We start from the raw sequence: 23,660 nt of genomic DNA, 5'->3' as shown, positions 1-23,660 counted from the left end.
CTTTAGCCAAAAAAAAGCTTTGCTCGTTTTGGACAGCATGAGGGCCCATATAATGGATTATGTGAAAGCAGCCATCAAGAGCACAAACTCGATTCCAGCTGTGATTCCTGGGGGCACAACGAAGCATCTGCAGCCACTCGACATCAGTGTCAATCGTGCGTTCAAAGTGGCACTACGCGTTCAGTAGGAGGCGTGGATGACTAGCGGCGATAAATCATTCACCAAAACTGGTCGCATGCGAAAAGCAACTTTCGCTCAAGTTTGCGAGTGGATCCTGATAGCGTGGAGGAGTGTCAAAACATCCACGATCATTAACGGGTTCCGAAAGGCTGGACTGCTGCGTGATGAAGAGGAGGACGCCGCCACAGCTGAGGCCCTTCAGAGGCTGTTCGATTCCGACAGTGACGAAGAGGAGTTTGTTGGTTTTGAGAGCGACAACGAAGGAGAGAGGAGAGTGGCTGACGAAGCCACCCTGAGCCTGTTAGTTTCCGACACTGAAGATGAGGACTTTGGTGGTTTTAGTATGCAGGAAGAAGACGGAGATGAGGATTAATGACTTGACTTTTCTGGTTACAGCCGTGTACTGCGCCTTAGCCTAAAAGATGAAGACGAGGATTAATGACTTTTCTGGTAGGCTGATTACCGTATATTTTAAGCAGCCGTGTTGCTGCAACTTTAGGCTTACGCGCTTACTGTCGTGTTACAGGCACTTTATTTTGCACTTTAAAAAAACTAACATTTAATTTAGCCATTGATATTGCCTCGTCAAGCGCTGTAAGCTTTGTTTTTTTGTTATGGTACTACTGTAGGCTATAATGTAGATAAATATTCAAAGATGTGCACACTTTCAAGGTTTTTCAAAAATAACCAAAGTTAAGTGGTTAAATGATTGTGACGCTATTAACTAATTTTTCTGGGGAACCCCTAGCACTCCCTCAAGGACCACTGGTTGAAAACCACTGCTGTAGATCACTGCCGGTATGTGCGCTGGGAGCGCACCGTTTAAGTTTGAAAGTTGAAAAGTTTGTGTGTCTGAAACGCTATGTGATACAGTACAGTTTACACAGCACAGTATATGTTCTGTAGCTACTATTGCACTAAATGGTAACACTTGAATACGTTATGCAAATATGCAACTTGTTTGTTGAAATGTTAATAAATGGGAGCTTCCTCAAGCAGCCATCTCTTTCCCGACAATCCCCCCTGTGCACGAACCCTTACATATGGTAATTAAACATTAAAACACCTGCGGCTTATAGTCCAGTGCGGCTTATATATGTACACATCATTCAATTTAGCTGCTGCGGCTTATACTCCGGTGCGCCTTATAGTGCGGAAAATACGGTAGTTGCAAAGACATTATTATTACATATTTTATGGAAAGCAAAGGACTCTTTATAATCTGGTTAGATGACAAGATAACAACCAAGAAAGACGTCTTTACCTGGTTGTAACAGAGACCAGCTAGTTGTAATCTGGTTATATGACGTATTTTCGTAATTAAGATGGCATGTACCAAGTTTTGACTGCTGGGACCTTGGAGAAGAATGGTGGGTTGGTATTGGAGGAGTTGACTGTAGGACGGTTCTCTTCCAGGCTCTTTTTGATGCCATCAACATCAGCCATGGATAGGTTGGCTTTGAGGAAGAGCAGGGCCGAGATCTGCCTCCAACTGAGAAAGGTGGAAGAGCAAAAAACACTATAGTTCATCAACAAAGTTCAAAACAGTTAATTTAGTCTGTTATAGTTGATCAACATAGTTCAAAACAGTTAATTTAGTCTGTTATAGTTGATCAACATAGTTCAAAACAGTTAATTTAGTCTGTTATAGTTGATCAACATAGTTCAAAACAGTTAATTTAGTCCGTTATAGTTGATCAACATAGTTCAAAACAGTTAATTTAGTCTGTTATAGTTGATCAACATAGTTCAAAACAGTTAATTTAGTCTGTTATAGTTGATCAACATAGTTCAAAACAGTTAATTTAGTCTGTTATAGTTGATCAACATAGTTCAAAACAGTTAATTTAGTCCGTTATAGTTGATCAACATAGTTCAAAACAGTTAATTTAGTCTGTTATAGTTGATCAACATAGTTGAAAACAGTTAATTTTAGAGCGCTATGACAGGAATGGGGTGCCATTTGGGATGCATATCTAGCCCTGGCCTGTATTCTTCCACTGCACAGTGCTGGGGATAGCAGGGATCGCTGGCCGGTCCTAGACATCAGACAGGAGTCATATTACACCCCTTCTCTGTGTATCTTCCTCCCTCCCTCCCTCTTTTGAGCATGAACAACATCATGAAAGGACAAGTTTAGACAAAGCAGATGGCAAAGAAAGTGCAACCAGAGATGTTGAGATCAAATTTGGCCCAAACATCTGTGTTCAGCATTTAAGGATTAAGGCCACACAACTTTTATAATGGCGTTGCTGCTTATGTGAAATATGAAAGATGTACCCACAGACATGCCTTTCACATTAGGCGAACCCCACATTTAATCTGACGGACCCATTTTATGTTAGTCCTGCGTCATGTGACTAGAGTACTGTGAAAGTAGTACCAGGTCATGTGACTGGGGTGCTGTGAAAGTAGTACCAGGTCATGTGACTGGGGTGCTGTGAAAGTAGTACCAGGTCATGTGACTAGAGTACTGTGAAAGTAGTACCAGGTCATGTGACTGGGGTACTGTGAAAGTGGTACCAGGTCATGTGACTGGGGTGCTGTGAAAGTAGTACCAGGTCATGTGACTGGGGTGCTGTGAAAGTAGTCCCAGGTCATGTGACTGGAGTTATGTGATTCTGTGAATGTATTCAGACCCCTTACATTTTCCCACATTTTGTTCCTTTACAGACTTATTCTAAAATTGATTAAATTAATTATTTTCCTCATCTGGGCGAAAACAGGTCATGTGACTGGGGTACTGTGAAATTAGTACCAGGTCATGTGATTGGGATACTGTGAAAGTAGCACCAGGTCATGTGACTGGAGTTATGTGATTCTGTGAATGTATTCAGACCCCTTAAATTTACCCACATTGTGTTCCTTTACAGACTTATTCTAAAATGGATTAAATTAATTATTTTCCTCATCTGGGCGAAAACACGTTTTTTTTTGTTGTTTAAAAACAACAACAAATGTATTAAAATAAAAAACAGATACCTTATTTAGATTATTATTATTATTATTTACATAAGTATTCAGACCCTTTGCTATGATATTCGAAATTGAGCTCAGGTGCATCCTGTTTCCATTGATCACCCTTGATGTTTCTACAAATTGATTGGAGTCCACTTGCCATAAATTCAATTGATTGGACATGATTTGGAAAGGCACACACCTGTCTATATAAGGTCCCACAGTTGACAGTGCATGTCAGAGCAAAAACCAAGCCATGAGGTCGAAGGAATTGTCTGTAGAGCTCCAAGACAGGATTGTGTCGAGGCACAGACCTGGGGAAGGGTACCCAAAAATGTCTGCAGCATTGAAGGTCCCCAAGAACACAGTGGCCTCCATCATTCTTAAATGAAAGAAGTTTGGAGCCACCAAGACTCTTCCTAGAGCTGGCCTCCGGGCCAAACTGAGCAATTGGGGGAGAAGGGCCTTGGTCAGGGAGGTGACCAAGAACCTTATGGTCACTCTGACAGAGCTCCAGAGTTCCTCTGGGGAGATGGGAGAACCATGGTGGTGGCAGCATCATGCTGTTGGGATGTTTTTCAGTGGCAGGGACTGGGAGACTAGTCAGGATTGAGGGAAAGATGAACGGAGCAAAGTATAGAGAGATCCTTGATGAAAACCTGCTCCAGAGCACTCAGGACCTCAGACTGGGGTGAAGGTTCACCTTCCAACAGGACAACGACCCTAAGCACACAGCCAAGACAACGCAGGAGTGGCTTCGGGACAAGTCTCTGAATGTCCTTGAGTGGCCCAGCCAGAGCCCAGACTTAAACCTGATTGAACATCTCTGGAGAGACCTGAAAATAGCTGTGCAGCAACGCTCCCCATCCAACCTGACAGAGCATGAGAGGATCTGCAGAGAAGAAAGGGAGAAACTCCCCAATACAGGTGTGCCAAGCTTGTAGCGTCCTACCCAAGAAGACTCCAGGCTGTAATCGCTGCAAAAGGTGCTTCAACAAAGTACTGAGTAAAGGGTCTGAATACATTTGCAAACATTTCTAAAAACCTGTTTTTGTTTTGTCATTATGGGGAATTGTGTGTAAAATAAGGCTGTAACATAACAAAATGTGGAAAAAATAAAAGGGTCTAAATACTGTCCGAATGCACTGTAGGTAAGCTCTCCATCTATGTCTTTAGCCTTGTGTGGAGGATCTGTCTGTCTGTCTCACCTAAGGTCTGGGTAGTCCCTAGCCAGGGTGACGATCTCCAGCTGGATGCTTCCTGGGTCCTGTAGTCTGACCACCTCCGCAATTTTAGGGAGGACCTTACTCAGCCAGCTCCTTTTGGACCCCTGTGGACAGTGGAAAGGTCAAATTATGCATACTTTCATGTATTTGTAAGTCGCTCTGGATAAGAGCGTCTGCTAAATGACGTAAATGTAATGTAAATGTATTTAATGTCTTCCATTTACTGTATTATGGCTACTTTACAGTATTGGGATGTTTACATTCACTTTAAATAAAGTTGGATTTGATTTGAAACTAATATCTGTTGAGTGGGTTGGGCAATGGTTTGACTTCAGGGGGCTGAAGTGGAGAGCTATATGTGGGACTTGCTTTTACAGGAATTAAAAGATAAACAAAGTTTACATTGTAGCAAACTCATTAAGAGGACTTAAAAGATAACGTTTGTGAAGACCTGCAGTTATTAAAAGACTGGAAATACAGGTATTTATGTTGAAAGCATTTAAGTAACTACAATTTGCATATATAGTTCCTGAAACTTGTGAAAATTGTCAATGGATGAAAATTCATAGTTACAAATAGAGCTGAATCAAATCAAATGATTTACTTTATCCTCCATTTTGGTCAAAACATGATTTACTTTCACAGTAACTAAACATCAGTAAACCAAATGTTTTGACCTGTTTATATTCCCCACTAAGGTTTAGAGACAAGTCGTCTAAATAAATAGAGTTTAGGAGAATCAGTCCACAGTTGCAGTTTAAGCTACATGGGTGATTTGATTTAGAGACTGCCTGGAGTCTGCCAAGTCATAAAATTACCCAGATGGTGGTGGTTTTGAACCGCTTTCCATGTGGGCTACAGAAGAGGATCTCATGCATTCCAATGGGCTTAGTCTAACTTGGGAGAACAATTGAACAGTTTTCCCATTTAAATTATTATACAAAATTCTTGCAACTAATAGAATGTTATATACAGTGGGGAGAACAAGTATTTGATACACTGCCGATTTTGCAGGTTTTCCTACTTACAAAGCATGTAGAGGTCTGTCATTTGTATCATAGGTACACTTCAACTGTGAGAGAAGGAATCTAAAACAAAAATCCAGAAAATCACATTGTATGATTTTTAAGTAATTAATTTGCATTTTATTGCATGACATAAGTATTTGATCCATCAGAAAAGCAGAACTTAATATTTGGTACAGAAACCTTTGTTTGCAATTACAGAGATCATACGTTTCCTGTAGGTCTTGACCAGGTTTGCACACACTGCAGCAGGGATTTTGGCCCACTCCTCCATATAGACCTTCTCCAGATCATTCAGGTTTCGGGGCTGTCACTGGGCAATAAGGACTTTCAGCTTCCTCCAAAGATTTTCTATTGGGTTCAGGTCTGGAGACTGGCTAGGCCACTCCAGGACCTTGAGATGCTTCTTATGGAGCCACTCCTTAGTTGCCCTGGCTGTGTGTTTCGGGTCGTTGTCATGCTGGAAGACCCAGCCACGACCCATCTTCAATGCTCTTACTGAGGGAAGGAGGTTGTTGGCCAAGATCTCGCGATACATGGCCCCATCCATCCTCCCCTCAATACGGTGCAGTCGTCCTGTCCCCTTTGCAGAAAAGCATCCCCAAAGAATGATGTTTCCACCTCCATACTTCATGGTTGGGATGGTGTTCTTGGGGTTGTACTCATCCTTCTTCTTCCTCCAAACATGGCGAGTGGAGTTTAGACCAAAAAGCTATATTTTTGTCTCATCAGACCACATGACCTTCTCCCATTCCTCCTCTGGATCATCCAGATGGTCATTGGCAAACTTCAGACGGGCCTGGACATGCGCTGACTTGAGCAGGGGGACCTTGCGTGTGCTGCAGGATTTTAATCCATGACGGCGTAGTGTGTTACTAATGGTTTTCTTTGAGACTGTGGTCCCAGCTCTCTTCAGGTCATTAACCAGGTCCTGCCGTGTAGTTCTGGGCTGATCCCTCACCTTCCTCATGATCATTGATGCCCCACGAGGTGAGATCTTGCATGGAGCCCCAGACCGAGGGTGATTGACCGTCATCTTGAACTTCTTCCATTTTCTAATAATTGCGCCAACAGTTGTTGCCTTCTCACCAAGCTGCTTGCCTATTGTCCTGTAGCCCATCCCGGCCTTGTGCAGGTCTACAATTTTATCCCTGATGTCCTTACACAGCTCTCTGGTCTTGGCCATTGTGGAGAGGTTGGAGTCTGTTTGATTGTGTGGACAGGTGTCTTTTATACAGGTAACGAGTTCAAACATGTGTAGTTAATACAGGTAATGAGTGGAGAACAGGAGGGCTTCTTAACCCTCCCGTTGTCCTAGGGTCAAAATAACCCGCCACTGTGTTGAACCAACTTTATTTAATTTTTATATTTTTGGGATCATTTGTGAGAAGGAGGCAGTGAGACTTTAAAGAAAGTATCACTGCATCCTTCTCACAAATGATCCAAAAAATATAACAGTTAAATAAAGTTGGTTCAACACAGTGGCGGGTCATTTTGACCCTAGGACAACGGGAGGGTTAAAGAAAAACTAACAGGTCTGTGAGAGACGGAATTTTTACTGGTTGGTAGGTGATCAAATACTTATGTCATGCAATAAAATGCAAATTAATTACTTAAAAATCATTCAATGTGATTTTCTGGATTTTTGTTTTAGATTCCGTCTCTCACAGTTGAAGTGTACCTATGATAAAAATTACAGACCTCTACATGCTTTGTAAGTAGGAAAACCTGCAAAATCGGCAGTGTATCAAATACTTGTTCTCCCCACTGTATATGGATGATACAACCATCCCAGCTCTGCAGATTTTTCTGCAAAGAGACAGAATCATTAGATCACTTGTTTTGGTACTGTCCATATGTAGCTTGTTTTTGGTCGCATGTTTAGGAATGGCTGAAGAATTGCAACATTTACCTGGAGCTAACTCTGCAAATAGCACTGCTGGGTGATTTAAAAAGTCATAGTCAATCGAGCAATATAATAATACTCTTAGAAAAAATATTTATCTTTAATTTACAATATGTAGAATCTACAAAAATAGAAAAGTTCAGAACTTTTGTGAAACATCACAGTTGAAAAATATATTGGCAAATTTAACTGGATGGTGTTCAGAGATAGATGGGAGGGGTTGAGGGTAGCTGAAAACAAACAAGAGAAATCTATTGGAAAATATACTGTGTACATAAAATGTATATAGTATGTATAAGCTGGAAGTAGAAGCCTAAGTGCTATCCATTAGTTTAGAGGAGGGGAACATAATAAAGGGAAATATATTGTCACGATCGCTTAAGGAGGAGGACCAAGGCGCAGCGTTGAAGGTGAACATATCTTTTTATTACTGATCACACGATCAAAACAATAAACGATAACGTGACGTCTACAGTTTAACACAAACCGAAATGAACAAGAAACCACAAACACAAAGTGAAAGACAGACAGTTAAATATGGCTCCCAATCAGAGACACCCAGCTGACACTCGTTGCCTCTGATTGGGAGTCACTCAGCCCAACATAGAAAATCAAACATAGAATTACACACCCTGGCTCAACATAACATAGTCCCCAGAGCCAGGGCGTGACAGTACCCCCTCAAGGCGCGGACTCCGGCCGCGCCAAACAACCACAACAGGGGAGGGACCGGGTGGGCACTCCGCCTGGCGGCGGATCCGGCCCGGACATGACCCAGGCACGGGTTGTGCTGGACTGACGACGCACACCCCTGGCTTGATGCGTGGAGGAGGAACGGGCCGGACCGGGCTGACGGGCGCACCCCTGACTTGGTGCGGGGAGCAGGAATGAGCCGGACCGGGCTGACGACGCGCACCACTGACCCGGTGCGGGAGCTTGGACGGACCGGCTGGCGACGCGCACCACAGACTTGGTGCGGAGAGCAGGAACGGGCCGGACAGGGCTGACGAAACGCACCATAGACTTGGTGCGGAGAGCAGGCACGGGCCGTGCCGGACTGACGACGCACACCACTGGCTTGGTGCGGGAAGCTTGGATGGGCCGGACTGGGCTGGCGACGCGCACCACTGACCTGGTGCGGGGAGCTTGGATGGGCCGGACTGGGCTGGCGACGCGCACCACAGACCTGGTGCGGAGAGCAGGAACGGGCCGGACAGGGCTGACGAAACGCACCATAGACTTGGTGCGGAGAGCAGGCACGGGCCTGACGACGCGCACCACAGACTTGGCGCGGAGAGCAGGAACGGGCCGGACAGGGCTGACGACGCACACCACTGGCTTGGTGCGGGGAGCTTGGATGGGCCGGACTGTACTGGGGACACACACCACTGGCCCTACACCGGGATCTGGAACGGGCCGGACCGGACTGGCAACACACGCCAGTACCTCTCGCCGTGCCTCTACTTCCTCCATCCCCTCTTCGACCAGTGGCCCCCGTAACCCGGCGGCCTCCTCCGGCAACCCACTGGACCGCTCTATCGCGGCCTCCTGCTGGTCCGACGTCGTGAGCCCCCCCCTAAAAATTTTCTGGGGTTCTCTCCTCTTCGTGGACCAGGCCTCCATTGTTCTCGCCAGACTCTCACCCCACTGCTCCAAAGTCCAACCTCTCTCCTCTTCTCTTGGCTTGGCTTGGCCCAGTCGAGACTCCTACTCAACTGCTCCCAAGTCCATCCTCTCTCTTCTTCATGCTGCTTGGTCCTGTTATGGTGGTTTCTTCTGTCACGATCGCTTAAGGAGGAGGACCAAGGCGCAGCGTTGAAGGTGAACATATCTTTTTATTACTGATCACACGATCAAAACAATAAACGATAACGTGACGTCTACAGTTTAACACAAACCGAAATGAACAAGAAACCACAAACACAAAGTGAAAGACAGACAGTTAAATATGGCTCCCAATCAGAGACACCCAGCTGACACTCGTTGCCTCTGATTGGGAGTCACTCAGCCCAACATAGAAAATCAAACATAGAATTACACACCCTGGCTCAACATAACATAGTCCCCAGAGCCAGGGCGTGACATATATATATATATATACACACAAATATATCATTTATATACAGTACCAGTCAGAAGTTTGGACACACCTCTTATTCAAGGGTTTTTCTTTATTTGTACTATTTTCTACATTGTAGAATAATAGTGAAGACTTCAAAACTATGAAATAACAAATATGGAATCATGTAGTAACCCAAAAAGTGTTAAACAAAATATATTTTAGATTTTTCAAAGTAGCCACCCTTTGCCTTTGTCAGTAGCTGAGTGTAGATGCGGTGTGGAAATCAAGCGCAGGAAACACGGGCGTTCGTGAACAGACTTTAGTCAACGAAAGCAGCACCAAACAGGCGAACAGCCAACCCAACCGGGAGGCAAAATACAAATTACGCACAATAAACACAGTGCGTAAAACAACGATAGCGCACACAGTGCGGACTCTCGAAACACAACAAAACACGAGAGTAAATCCAGAGAGCAACAGCTTGACAAAAAACAATCACACATAACACCTGACCCAACACACGATAACTAAATAGGAAACAAAATCAAACACTAACAAGGGACAGGTGTACAAACAGACAAAACCAAACAAACATGAAACATCGAACGGTGGCAGCTAGTACTCCGGGGACGACGACCGCCGAAGCCTGCCCGAACAAGGAGGAGGAGCAGCCTCGGCCGAAACCGTGACAGCCTTGATGACAGCTTTGCACACTCTTGGCATTCTCTCAACCAGCTTCACCTGAAATGCTTTTCCAACAGGAGCACTTGTTGGCTGCTTTTCCTTCCCTCTGCGGTCCAACTCATTCCAAACCATCTCAATTGGGTTGAGGTCGGGTGATTGTGGAGGACAGGTCATCTGATGCAGCACTCCATCACTCTCCTTCTGGGTAAATTAGCCCTTACACAGCCTGGAGGTGTGTTGGGTCATTGTCCTGTTGAAAAACAAATGTAGGTCCCACTGAGAGCAAACCAGATGGGATGGCATATCGCTGCAGAATGCTGTGGTAGCCATGCTGGTTAAGTGTGCCTTGAATTCTAAATAAATCGCAGACAGTGTCACCAGCAAGCACCCCCACACCATCACACCTCCTCCTCCATGCTTCATGGTGGGAACCACACATGCGGAGATCATCTGTTCACCCACACCGTGTCTCACAATGACACGGCGGTTGGAACCAAAAATCTCAAATTTGGACTCCAGACCAAAGGACATATTTCCACCGGTCTAATGTCCATTGCTCGTGTTTCTTGGCCCAAGTAAGTCTCTTCTTCTTATTGGTGTCCTTTAGTAGTGGTTTCTTTGCAGCAATTCGGTTGATGTTAAGATGTGTTTGTTACTTGAACTCTGTGAAGCATTTATTTGGGCTGCAATTTCTGAGGCTGGTAACTCTAATGAAAGTATCCTCTGCAGCAGAGGTAACTCTGGGTCTGCCTTTCCTGTGGCGGTCCTCATGAGAGCCAGTTTCATCATACCGCTTGATGGTTTTTGCGACTGCACTTGAAGAAACTTTCAAAGTTGTTGACATTTTCCAGATTGACTGAACTTCATGTCTTAAAGTAATGAAGGACTGTCGTTTCTCTTGGCTTATTTGAGCTGTTCTTGCCATAATATGGACTTTGTCTTTTACCAAATAGGGCTATCTTCTGTATACCACCCCTACCTTGTCACAACACAACCGATTGGCTCAAACGCATTAAGGAAAGAAATTCCACAAATTAACTTTTAACAAGGCACACCTGTTAATTGAACGCATTCCAGGTGACTACCTCATGAAGCTGGTTGAGAGATTGTGAAGCGTGTGCAAAGCTGTCATCAAGGCAAAGGGTGGCTACTTTGAAGAATCTCAAATATAAAATATATTTTGATACGTTTAACACTTTTTTGATTACTACATGATTCCATTTGTGTTATTTCATAGTGTTGATGTCTTCACTATTATTCTACAATGTAATTTTTTTTTACAAATAAAGAAAAACCCTTGAATGAGTAGGTGTGTTCAAACCTTTGACTGGTACTGTATATATTTTCAAAAATATATGGGGGATTGGAAATTATGCAGACAATTACAAATTGGGAGAACGCTTTGGATATGAGTGTGTCATGAACATTATGCAGTTAAGGACAAAACTGGACAAGCACCCTGGACAAGCACACCTGATTCAAGTTGGCAACTAGTCATCAAGCCCTCAATGAGCTGAATGAGGTGTGCTTGTCCAGGGCTACAACAACAATGTGTACTGTTGGGGGTAATGGAGGACCAGGGAAACACTGGCATAGGGAGTGAACGTTATATGGATAAGTGAAAGAGAAGTCATTGAAAAAGCAGAGGAAAGTCATTTACAGTGTAAGGTATGATCTCTTGGGAGAATCCTTCACTGTAGGAAACAGACTATAGAGGGAGAGAGGTGGCAGAAGTTCACTCAATAAGAAAGGTGCTTTCTCTCAATACAATTGATCATGAAGAACATTTAAAATGGGTTGATTGGATTTAGAGTTAGCTTCTCCACTACAAACACATTCCCCATGCTGTGACTTTGTTGACTTTAACCAAACATGACAACCTTTAGATAAAGTACAAATTGAAAAAGCGAGGCCCTTACAGGCTGCAGTACAGTGGAAACATGGACTGAGTAATGGGTAGAGATCTACTCCTCATGGTGTAAGACAACCCAATCAGGAATATATAAGGGACTGAACGTTATTTATAATAAAGGTCACATGGGAGAAAATCTGACCTCTCTGTAAAGAAAATGGATGGCCCTCCTTTCAGCAAAACATATTTTACCTGAACCCTCCCTGAACGCTTGAACAAAAAAAAGTGACCCTCCCCCCTATACCCAAAATAATAACGAAAACAAAGTGGATAGCAGAGAACGTGTCTACCGTTTACCCTCGGTTCTTGGACAGAACAGAGTCTTAGATATGCAGTTACAGTGGGGGAAAAAAGTATTTAGTCAGCCACCAATTGTGCATGTTCTCCCACTTAAAAAGATGAGAGAGGCCTGTAATTTTCATCATAGGTACACGTCAACTATGACAGACAAAATGAGGAAAAAAAATCCAGAAAATCACATTGTAGGATTTTTTATGAATTTATTTGCAAATTATGGTGGAAAATAAGTATTTGGTCAATAACACAAGTTTCTCAATACTTTGTTATATACCCTTTGTTGGCAATGACACAGGTCAAACGTTTTCTGTAAATCTTCACAAGGTTTTCACACACTGTTGCTGGTATTTTGGCCCATTCCTCCATGCAGATCTCCTCTAGAGCAGTGATGTTTTGGGGCTGTCGCTGGGCAACACGGACTTTCAACTCCCTCCAAAGATTTTCTATGGGGTTGAGATCTGGAGACTGGCTAGGCCACTCCAGGACCTTGAAATGCTTCTTACGAAGCCACTCCTTCGTTGCCCGGGCGGTGTGTTTGGAATCATTGTCATGCTGAAAGACCCAGCCACGTTTCATCTTCAATGCCCTTGCTGATGGAAGGAGGTTTTCACTCAAAATCACATGATACATGGCCCCATTCATTCTTTCCTTTACACGGATCAGTCGTCCTGGTCCCTTTGCAGAAAAACAGCCCCAAAGCATGATGTTTCCACCCCCATGCTTCACAGTAGGTATGGTGTTCTTTGGATGCAACTCAGCATTCTTTGTCCTCCAAGCACGACAAGTTCTATTTTGGTTTCATCTGACCATATGACATATGACATTCTCCCAATCCTCTTCTGGATCATCCAAATGCATTCTAGCAAACTTCAGACGGGCCTGGACATGTACTGGCTTAAGCAGGGGGACACGTCTGGCACTGCAGGATTTGAGTCCCTGGCGGCGTAGTGTGTTACTGATGGTAGGCTTTGTTACTTTGGTCCCAGCTCTCTGCAGGTCATTCACTAGGTCCCCCCGTGTGGTTCTGGGATTTTTGCTCACCGTTCTTGTGATCATTTTGACCCCACGGGGTGAGATCTTGCGTGGAGCCCCAGATCGAGGGAAATTATCAGTGGTCTTGTATGTCTTCCATTTCCTAATAATTGCTCCCACAGTTGATTTCTTCAAACCAAGCTGCTTACCTATTGCAGATTCAGTCTTCCCAGCCTGGTGCAGGTCTACAATTTTGTTTCTGGTGTCCTTTGACAGCTCTTTGGTCTTGGCCATAGTGGAGTTTGGAGTGTGACTGTTTGAGGTTGTGGACAGGTGTCTTTTATACTGATAACAAGTTCAAACAGGTGCCATTAATACAGGTAACAAGTGGAGGACAGAGGAGCCTCTTAAAGAAGAAGTTACAGGTCTGTGAGAGCCAGAAATCTTGCTTGTTTGTAGGTGACCAAATACTTATTTTCCACCATAATTTGCAAATAAATTCATTAAAAATCCTACAATGTGATTTTCTGGATTTTTTTTCCTCAATTTGTCTGTCATAGTTGACGTGTACCTATGATGAAAATTACAGGCCTCTCTCATCTTTTTAAGTGGGAGAACTTGCACAATTGGTGGCTGACTAAATACTTTTTTTCCCCACTGTATATAAACTGTTCTTCATCCTGTAAGCATTACATGGCAACGCAGGAATTTTTATAGTGCACAGGGCTGCGGGCCAGAAGGTTGTGGGCTTGCAGACCACCATGGACAAGAGTAGAGGTGGAAATATCTCCTTTATAGTAAAAGCGTTGCATGAATCTATTATCATATTTGCAGGTCCGAGAAAAAATTGCCTTTTATAAAAATTTCATGCAATTCTACATCATTCTATAGCAGAATCTTTTTTAATACAAATGACTGAAATGACAGGCTAAGAATGGACAGAGAGAGAGGCCTATGTGTTCATCTTATCATATTTCTCCAATGCCAAATCAGTGTGTCTTCTTTACAAATAATTAAATCTGAGACGTCATTATGAATCTGAGCATGGTACTTTTAAAAGTTAGGCCTACCTTTCCACTCGGGACAGAACAGGCCTACCGGTGCAGAAAAATTTAAGCGTTACCTGCTGGATACATTTATTCCATGAGAGCAGGTCCCGAGTGTTTCCTTAAAAGCTGTCTGGGTTTTAACATCCTCTATTGTACAGAAAGTGAATAGCTTAATCAATTGACAGTGACAGAATTAGATTACTTCCCAAGCAAAGTACATTGTTTGTCTCCTCAGTTATAGAAGGTTGTAGCTCAGCCTCTGAATGTCAAAGAAACTAAACAATGACATTCCCATACGTTTCAGAGTCATGTCTTTCCCAAGTATTTTACAGCTTGTTTCTAGCATTAATCATCACTATTATAGATCATTTTATATAATCAGATCCGTTTTATTTTCTTTAAAATCTTAGGCTAACAAGGGGTAGGCCTGTGCTTTTTGCCATTTTCTATAATAAAAAGGCCTACCCTCTCATACCCCCTCAATTTGCCGTGGCTGTTGCTTCAAGTTTCAGCATCACAATGTAAGTTACTCGAATTTGGCTTATTGTGAGGTCAATAACTCTGATAAATAGGCTTACATCATGGGCAAGAAACATATTGTTTTTAATCAAATCTATTATAGTAGTGCCAAGCTGTCACGCCCTGGCTCTAGGGACTCTTTTATGTTGAGCCAGGGTGTGTAGTGTCTATGTTTTGTGTTCTATGTTCAGTCTCTAGTTCATGTGTTTTCTATGTTGGCCGGGGTGGTTCTCAATCAGAGGCAACGTGAATCAGCTGTTGCTTGTTGTCTCTGATTGGGAACCATACTTAGGCAGCCTGTTGTACACTTGTGTCTTGTGGGATCTTGTTCCGTGTAGGTTTGTGTATGTTACCGAGGACTTCACGTATCGTTTTGTTGTTTTTGTTCGTGTGGTGAATTAAAATAAAAGTATGTACTCATATCACGCTGCGCCTTGGTCCGCTCCTTTTGACGATCGTGACATAAGCTATCAAAGTTGACCTCCAGTCCTCCTCTTCACGCTCTCCTTCTCAAACTGAACAGAACATAGGCTATAGGCTAGTCCGCACGCAACATAGTTCCTTTTTTGGACTAGGCCTAAATCAACAATTAATTTCTGAAGAAGCCTTTTGACTCTCCTCCTGAACTGCCACGTAGGCTTACACAGTACAGCCATCAGTTAGGCAGCACACAAAAACAGTTTTTGATCAGCAAGAACAGAGCCGGGGCTCAGGGTTGGAATGATGGCGCCGGAGGGGATGGCTGCCGTTTTATGGACTCCTAACCAACCGTGCTATTTTTTCCGCATTGTTTGTAACTTATTTTGTACATAATGTTGCTGCTACCGTCTCTTATGACCGAAAAGAGCTTCTGGACATCAGAACAGCGATTACTCACCTTGAACTGGACAAATAATTTTAATTTTATGAGTCTGACGAGAGGGATTTGCTCCAGACAACCGACAGGGCCCTCATCCCCGTCATTCGCAGTAGAAAAAAAAGGAGATATTGCGGAAGGAGATCGGGGTGCTTGGTAAGGAGCCGGCGACGAGTGGCCAATCTGCCTTTGCCATCGATACTATTGGCCAACTTACAATCGCTTGATATTAAGGTGGACAAACTACAGGCACAAATATCCTACCAACGGGACATAAAAAACTGTAATATCTTATGTTTCACCGAGTCGTGGCTGAACAATGACATGAATAACATACAGCTGGCGGGTTATACACTGTATCGGCAGGATAGAACAGCAGCCTCTGGTAAGACAAGAGGTGGCGGTATATGTATATTTGTAAACAACAGCTGGTGCACGATATCTAAGGAAGTTTCTAGGTTTTGCTCATCTGAAGTAGAGTATCTCATGATAAGCTGTAGACCACACTATCTACCAAGAGAGTTTTCATCTATATTCTTCGTAGCTGTCTATTTACCACCACAAACCGATGCTGGCACTAAGACCGCACTCAATTTACTGTTTGCGGCCATAAGCAAACAGGAAACGCTCATCCAGAGGCGGTGCTCCTAGTGGCCGGGGACTTTAATGCAGGGAAACTTAAATCCGTTTTACCTCATTTCTACCAGCATGTTAAATGTGCAACCAGAGGGAAAAAAACTCTAGACCACCTTTACTCCACACACAGAGCTCTCCCTCGCCCTCCATTTGGCAAATCTGACCATAATTCTATCCTCCTGATTCCTGCTTACAAGCAAAAACTAAAGCAGGAAGCAGAAGCTAAGCTACAGTACTGTTTTGCTAGCACAGACTAGAATATGTTCCGGGATTCTTCCGATGGCATTGAGGAGTACACCACATCAGTCACTGGCTTCATCAATAAGTGCATCGATGACGTCGTCCCCACAGTGACTGTACGTACATACCCCAACCAGAAGCCATGGATTACAGGCAACATCCGCACTGAGCTAAAGGGTAGAGCTGCCGCTTTCAAGGAGCGGGACTCTAACCCGGAAGCTTATAAGATATCCCGCTATGCCCTCCGACGAACCATCAAACAGGCAAAATGTCAATACAGGACTAAGATCGAATCGTACTACACCGGCTCTGACGCTCGTCGGATGTGGCAGGGCTTGCAAACTATTACAGACTACAAAGGGAAGCACAGCCGCGAGCTGCCCAGTGACACGAGCATACCAGACGAGCTAAAATACTTCTATGCTCGCTTCGAGGCAAGTAACACTGAAACATGCATGAGAGCATCTGCTGTTCCGGATGACTGTGTGATCACGCTCTCCGTAGCCGATATGAGTAAGACCTTTAAACAGGTCAACATTCTCAAGGCCGCAGGGCCAGATGGATCAACAGGACGTGTACTCCGAGCATGCGCTGACCAACTGGCAAGTGTCTTCACTGACATTTTCAACCTCTCCCTATCTGAGTCTGTAATACCAACATGTTTCAAGCAGACCACCATAGTCCCTGTGCCCAAGAACACTAAGGTAACCTGCCTAAATTACTACCGACCCGTAGCACGGCTGTAGCCATGAGGGGGGTGGTTCTAAGCTGATTTATGGAATTGTTTTAAGATGCTCATATGGATCATTTAGCTATTTGACTTTGAATTGTAGGACCCCTTTAGGTATCTATTATTTTTTGATAAAATATTGAATTTGACCTTTACTACTACAGCCCAGAGAAACGCATTGAGTAACACATTCATAAATGGCAAAAAAAAAGACAGTCAAAAAATAAATAATAAGAAACAAGGTTTTGAAGAAGAAGTTTATCTAGAAGATATAGGAAAGCTCAGGATATATTGTATATATATATTTTTTTACACATATTTAACCCCTTTTTGGGGTAGGCACAAAACGACCTTCATACTTCCATTCATTTTTTTAAACCGATGCCGGTTACCTTCAGACGAGTCCGTGACAACGGAGAACACCATAGTGAGAATCTCCCCTTTCCACAGTGGGGTCACATTAGTTTGTAGCCCAAACGGTTTGGACGCTAGAAACAGAAGTTGGCACATCGACAGTACGAGTCCCCTGTCACTTGTGGGGGTCTTGGAGCAAAATGTGTTCGTGAGAGTCTTCCCTTTCCATAGAGTAGGCATAATAGTTTGTAGGTCAAACCGTTCAGAACCTACAGACGTTTGCGTGAGAAGACCAATTTTCGGGATGTCTCATGGTCTGACAAACAGACCTCTAGGTCTGCCACCTTTCACCGCAGATGCAGAAGTGCAACATCGGAGGATGCAGTGGATTGCAAAAAAAACGTATATCTCTAGCTTAAATTGACAGATTTTGATGGGGATTTTAGATTGATGCATTAGGCCTCTAGGGGGTTAATTCGTTTTTTTCAATCTTTCTTTCTTTCTTTCTTATTCTTCATACATCATAAACATTTTAAATAAAATAATTCTTAGTATAAATGTTTTGAAGTGTGTGTTTGAGTTGGTTTTGTGTGTCAGAGCAAGAATAATGCTATTACTTTCATGTGTTTGTGTACATTAACAGTGCTTACCGCTTCAGTAAAGTAGGTGCTCAGTTTGCTGCTGTCAGCCAGTAACTTGGCTGCTGCCTCCTGCTGCTCCTTGTCCTTCAGCCTCATCTTCCTCTTCATCATCCTCTTCACATACTCCACCATCATCTCCATGTGGAGCCGGCCCAGCAGCTCCTACACACACACACACACACACACACACAAACGTCACTGTGTGTGTTATGTCACTGTGTGTGTGTGTGTGTGTGTGTGTACGAGTCTGTGTTTTCACACATCTGTTGGTGTGTGTGTGTGAGTGCAACCTTACCTCCATACAAATGGGTTTGAGGTCTGTGAATTGCTGCATGTGTCTGTCCAGCGTCCCCAGAAGGTCATCCAGTACCATCTGACCCCCAGTAAACCAGGCCTGTGTCCACAGCCTACGGTACTGCATCTGAGGAGACAGGAAGTGATGCAGAGGTCAATATCCAACCTTGATACAGTTGATAACAGTGGTCAGAACATGTAAGAATATTTTAAGATAAATACACAACGCAGAGGACTAGTGGTCAATAGAGGACTATAGGTCAATAGGGAATTAACGATCAATGGAAATAGTTGTTTTTCAGTTCAACATCTGTTTAGAATCTGTGTAGGGGTTTCAGTCCAGGATTCATAGCTACATGTGGCAAGTTCTCATTGGTCGAAATTGTCTATACATTGAGCCTGAAACAGGATACTTGGCGTTTGGCCATTGGCCCAATTTTATTGCAAGAAATTCTAATTGGTCAGCCACATGCTAGGCTTGAGGCTATAAACTACATCATGTCTCTTTGTTCAGTGGAGAAACATTGAGGACAGGGAAGAATTAACATCTACCATCTACTTTCCAGCATAACAACTATGATTTGTTCTCTTTGAATAAATATACTTTTCTCCCCCTGATTTGCTTTGGGGTCTGTGTTATTGAAGAATAGCATGAACTGCTAACAGTTGTACCGTCATAACAACTTCATATTAGTTAAAGTTAAAATCAATTCCCTCTCTATTCCACTAATTTGAAAATAATAATAATAATAATAATAACAATAATACTAAAATGAGAATTTAACAAATGTGTAAAAATCAAATCCACATTATCCACCCAGAATATACGTGAACTGTTTCATCACAACTGAAGAGCAAAGTAAAAACTTTATGGAAGAAAAACATGGACAATCTGTAACCCACAAAGATGGGGGCGGCAGGTAGCTTAGTGGGTAAGAGCGTTGTGCCAGTAACCGAAAGGTCGCTGGTTCTAATCCCCGAGCCGACTAGGTGAAAAATCTGTCGATGTGCCCTTAAGCACGGCACTTAACCCTGATTGCTCCTGTAAGTCGCTCTGGATAAGAGCGTCTGCTAAATGACTTAAATGTAAAATGTCCAGGCCATGTGATTTGAGTGGTCACTTGGATCACAACATTGTGACCCACAGTCATGCTTTGCCCTTCAAACATCGGAAACCATTTAGGAGGGGTTTCTCCTGAAGGCTTATATTTATTCTCCCTCCTTCCTACTGTTAGATTAGATAAGAAGAACAAAGGTTCACAGAAAAAAGAAATAAAGCAACATCTCCAATGGCTCTCCCCCATGTGACCTACTTGTTATGTGTATGTACGGACATGTACAGTGCATACAGAAAAGTATTCAGAACCCTTGACTTTTTCCACATTTTGTTACGTTATAGCCTTATTCCTGTATGTTACTACAAATAATTGTAGTAACATACAGGAACTTAAGTCCTTCTGTTCACCTGACCTAGAATACCTCACAATCAAATACCGACTGTATTATCTCCCAAGATAATTTTATTCGGTTATAGTACATCCACCCTCAAGCCGATACCACGACGGCCCTCAAAGAACTTCACAGGACTTTATGCAAACTGGAAACCACATATCCTGAGGCTGCATTTATTGTAGCCGGGTATTTTAACAAAGCAAATTTGAGGACTAGGCTGCCGAAGTTCTATCAACATATCGACTGTTGTACTCGCGCTGCTAAAATCCTCGCCCATTGCTATTCGAACTTCCGGGATGGTTATAAGGCCCTCCTCCGGCCTCCTTTTGGCAAATCTGACCACGACTCCATTTTGCTCCTCCCTTCCTATAGGCTGAAACTCAAACAGGAATTACCCGCGCTAAGGACAATTCAACGCTGGTCTGACCAATCGGAATCCACACTTCAAGATTGTTTTGATCACGCAGACTGGGATATGTTCCGGGTAGCTTGCGAAAATAATTTAGATGAATACACTGAAACGGTGACTGAGTTTATCAGGAAGTGTATAGGTGATGTTGTGCAAACTGTGACTATTAAAACCTACCCTAACCAGAAACCGTGGATAGATGGCAGCATTTGCGCAAAACTGAAAGCGCGAACCACCGCATTTAACCATGGCAAGGTGACTGGGAATATGGCAGAATACAAACAGTGTAGCTACTCACTCTGCAAGGCAATTAAACTGGCAAAACATCAGTATAGAGACAAAGTGGAGTTGCAATTCAACGGCTCAGACACGAGACGTATGTGGCAGGGTCTACAGACAATCACGGACTACAAAATGAAAATCAGCCACATCGCCGACACAGACGTCTCGCTTCCAGACAAGCTAAACACCTTCTTCGCCCGCTTTGAGGATAACACAGTGCCACCGACGAGGCCCACTACCAAGGACTGTGGCCTTTCCTTCTCTGTGGCCGACGTGAGTAAGACATTTAAGCATGTTAACCCCCGCTTGGCTGCCAGCCCAGACGGCATCCCTAGCCGTGTCCTCAGGACATGCACAGACCAGCTGGCTGGTGTGTTTACGGACATATTCAATCTCTCCCTTTCCCAGTCTGCTGTTCCCACATGCTTCAAGATGGCCACCATTGTTCTTGTACACAAGAAAGCAAAGGTAACTGAACTAAATGACTATCGCCCTGTAGCACTCACCTCTATCATCATGAATTGCTTTGAGAGACTAGTCAAGAATCATATCACCTCTACCTTACCTGTCACCCTAGACCCACTTTAATTTGCTTACAATAATAATAATAATAATATGCCATTTAGCAGACGCTTTTATCCAAAGCGACTTACAGTCATGCGTGCATACATTTTTGTGTATGGGTGGTCCCGGGGATCGAACCCACTACCTTGGCGTTACAAGCGCCGTGCTCTACCAGCTGAGCTACCCTTACCGCCCCAATAGATCCACAGACAATGCAATCGCCATCACACTGCACACTGCCCTATCCCATCTGGACAAGAGGAATACCTATATAAGAATGCTGTTCATTGACTATAGCTCAGCATTCAACACCATAGTACCCTCCAAGCTCATCATTAAGCTCGAGGCCCTGGGTCTGAACCCCGCCCTGTGCAACTGGGTCCTGGACTTCCTGACGGGCCGCCCCCAGGTGATGAAGGTAGGAAACAACATCTCCACTTCGCTGATCCTCAACACTGGGGCCCCACAAGGGTGTGTGCTCAGCCCCCTCCTGTGATCCCTGTTCACCCATGACTGCGTGGCCAAGCACGCCTCCAACTCAATCATCAAGTTTGCAGACGACACAACAGTAGTAGGCTTGATTACCAACAATGACGAGACTGCCTATAGGGAGGAGGTGAGGGCACTGGGAGTGTGGTGCCAGGATAATAACCTCTCACTCAACGTCAACAAAACAAAAGAGATGATGGGGCAGCAGGTAGCTTAGTGGGTAAGAGCGTTGTGCCAGTAACCGAATGGTCGCTGGTTCTAATCCCCGAGCCGACTAGGTGAAAAATCTGTCGATGTGCCCTTAAGCAAGGCACTTAACCCTAATTGCTCCTGTAAGTCGCTCTGGATAAGAGTGTCTGCTAAATGACTAAAATGTAATGATCGTGGACTTCAGGAAACAGCAGAGGGTGCACCCCCCCTATCCACATCGACGGGACCGCAGTGGAGAAGGTGGAAAGCTTCACGTTCCTTGGCATACACATCACTGACAAACAGAAATAGTCCACCCATGCAGACAGTGTGGTGAAGAAGGCGCAACAGAGCCTCTTCAACCTCAGGAGGCTGGAGAAATTTGGCTTGGCACCTAAAACCCTCACAAACTTTTACAGATGCACAATTGAGAGCATCCTGCCGGGCTGTATCACCGCCTGGTACGGCAACTGCACTGCTCGCAACCGCAGAGCTCTACAGAGGGTGGTGCGGTCTGCCGAATGCATTACCAGGGGAAACTACCCGCCCTACAAGATACCTACATTACCCGATGTCACAGGAAGGCCAAAAAGATCATCAAGGACATCAACCACCCGAGCCACTGCCTGTTCACCCCGCTATCATCCAGAAGGCGAGGTCAGTACAGGTGCATCAAAGCTGGGACCGAGAGAATGAAAAACAGCTTCCATCTCAAGGCCATCACACTGTTAAATAGCCATCACTAGCACATTAGAGGCTGCTGCTGCCTATTGAAATCACTGGCCACTTTAAGAGATGGAACAATAGTCACTTTAATAATGTTTACATATCTTGCACTACTCATCTCATATGTATATACTGTATTCTATTCTATAATATTCTACTGTATCTTAGTCCATGCCGCTCTGTCATTGCTTGTCCATATATGTATATATTCTTAAATTCCATTCCTTACTAGTTTTGTGTGTATAGGGTATATGTTGTGAAATTGTTAGATATTACTTGTTAGATATTACTGCACTGTCGGAGCTAGAAGCACAAGCATTTCGCTACACCCGCAATAACATCTGCTAAACACGTGTATGTGACAAATACAATTTGAAGAACTGACATTCCCACGGAAGAATGTTGTTGTCAAGAAGACTGTATAATAGCAGTTGTATTAACAGTTGACATTAGAGCATATGACAACAGGATGAACAGTGATTTCTAACACCCATTATAACCGGACAAATAACGTCTCATGCCGTGACTCATAACTATTGAAAATGACTTATGACAGCTTATGACAAATGTTATAATGTGTTATATGGCTGTTATAATGGCTTATGAATGCATGCATAAGGACACCTACAGTAAAGTGTTACCCAGATTTTAACTATGGTTCTATCCAGAGGCCTGTTTAACTCGTTGGTAAGTTCAAATCATCTAACTTGAGAAAGGCTGTCTGGGATTTTGAACTAGATGACAAAAGTCAACCAAATTAACGATGCAGAGGTAACATTGTATACTGGAGTATTGCTATACTATTATGCTTGGTGTCTCTGCTGCCACATGTAGCCTACCCTGAGCTCCTCATGTATGGGACTGGTGAAGTATCCGTAGCCACAGTCTCTCAGGTCTGCCATTGTGGACATACAGCTTGTCTGGATCTCTTCTGAGATCGACACCTCTCTTCTCACTATGAAGTCTCTGTAGAGGAGGAGCCAATATAATTATATCAATGTGGGATTT

General features: G+C 43.7%; 1 protein-coding gene across 2 annotated transcripts in view; it reads right to left on the bottom strand.

Moving 5' to 3' along the window:
- Window positions 1-1,282: 1,282 nt before the first annotated feature.
- LOC121552442 (tumor necrosis factor alpha-induced protein 2) overlaps window positions 1,283-23,660 on the bottom strand; it is a 38,779-nt gene continuing 16,401 nt past the window's right edge. For both annotated transcript variants that reach the window (XM_041865378.1, XM_041865379.1), the window contains exons 8-12: window positions 23,492-23,618; window positions 18,543-18,668; window positions 18,257-18,409; window positions 4,347-4,468; window positions 1,283-1,672 (exon numbers count right to left, since the gene is read on the bottom strand). In XM_041865378.1, coding sequence (XP_041721312.1) covers window positions 1,501-1,672; window positions 4,347-4,468; window positions 18,257-18,409; window positions 18,543-18,668; window positions 23,492-23,618 — 700 coding nt within the window. In that variant the 3' untranslated portion in view covers window positions 1,283-1,500. The remainder of the gene's footprint in view (window positions 1,673-4,346; window positions 4,469-18,256; window positions 18,410-18,542; window positions 18,669-23,491; window positions 23,619-23,660) is intronic.

The sequence above is a fragment of the Coregonus clupeaformis genome, chromosome 36 (genome assembly GCF_020615455.1).
Source record: "Coregonus clupeaformis isolate EN_2021a chromosome 36, ASM2061545v1, whole genome shotgun sequence".
Taxonomy (NCBI): domain Eukaryota; kingdom Metazoa; phylum Chordata; class Actinopteri; order Salmoniformes; family Salmonidae; genus Coregonus; species Coregonus clupeaformis.
Note: the sequence above shows the minus strand (reverse complement) of the source record. Positions and strands in the feature narration are given on the sequence as shown.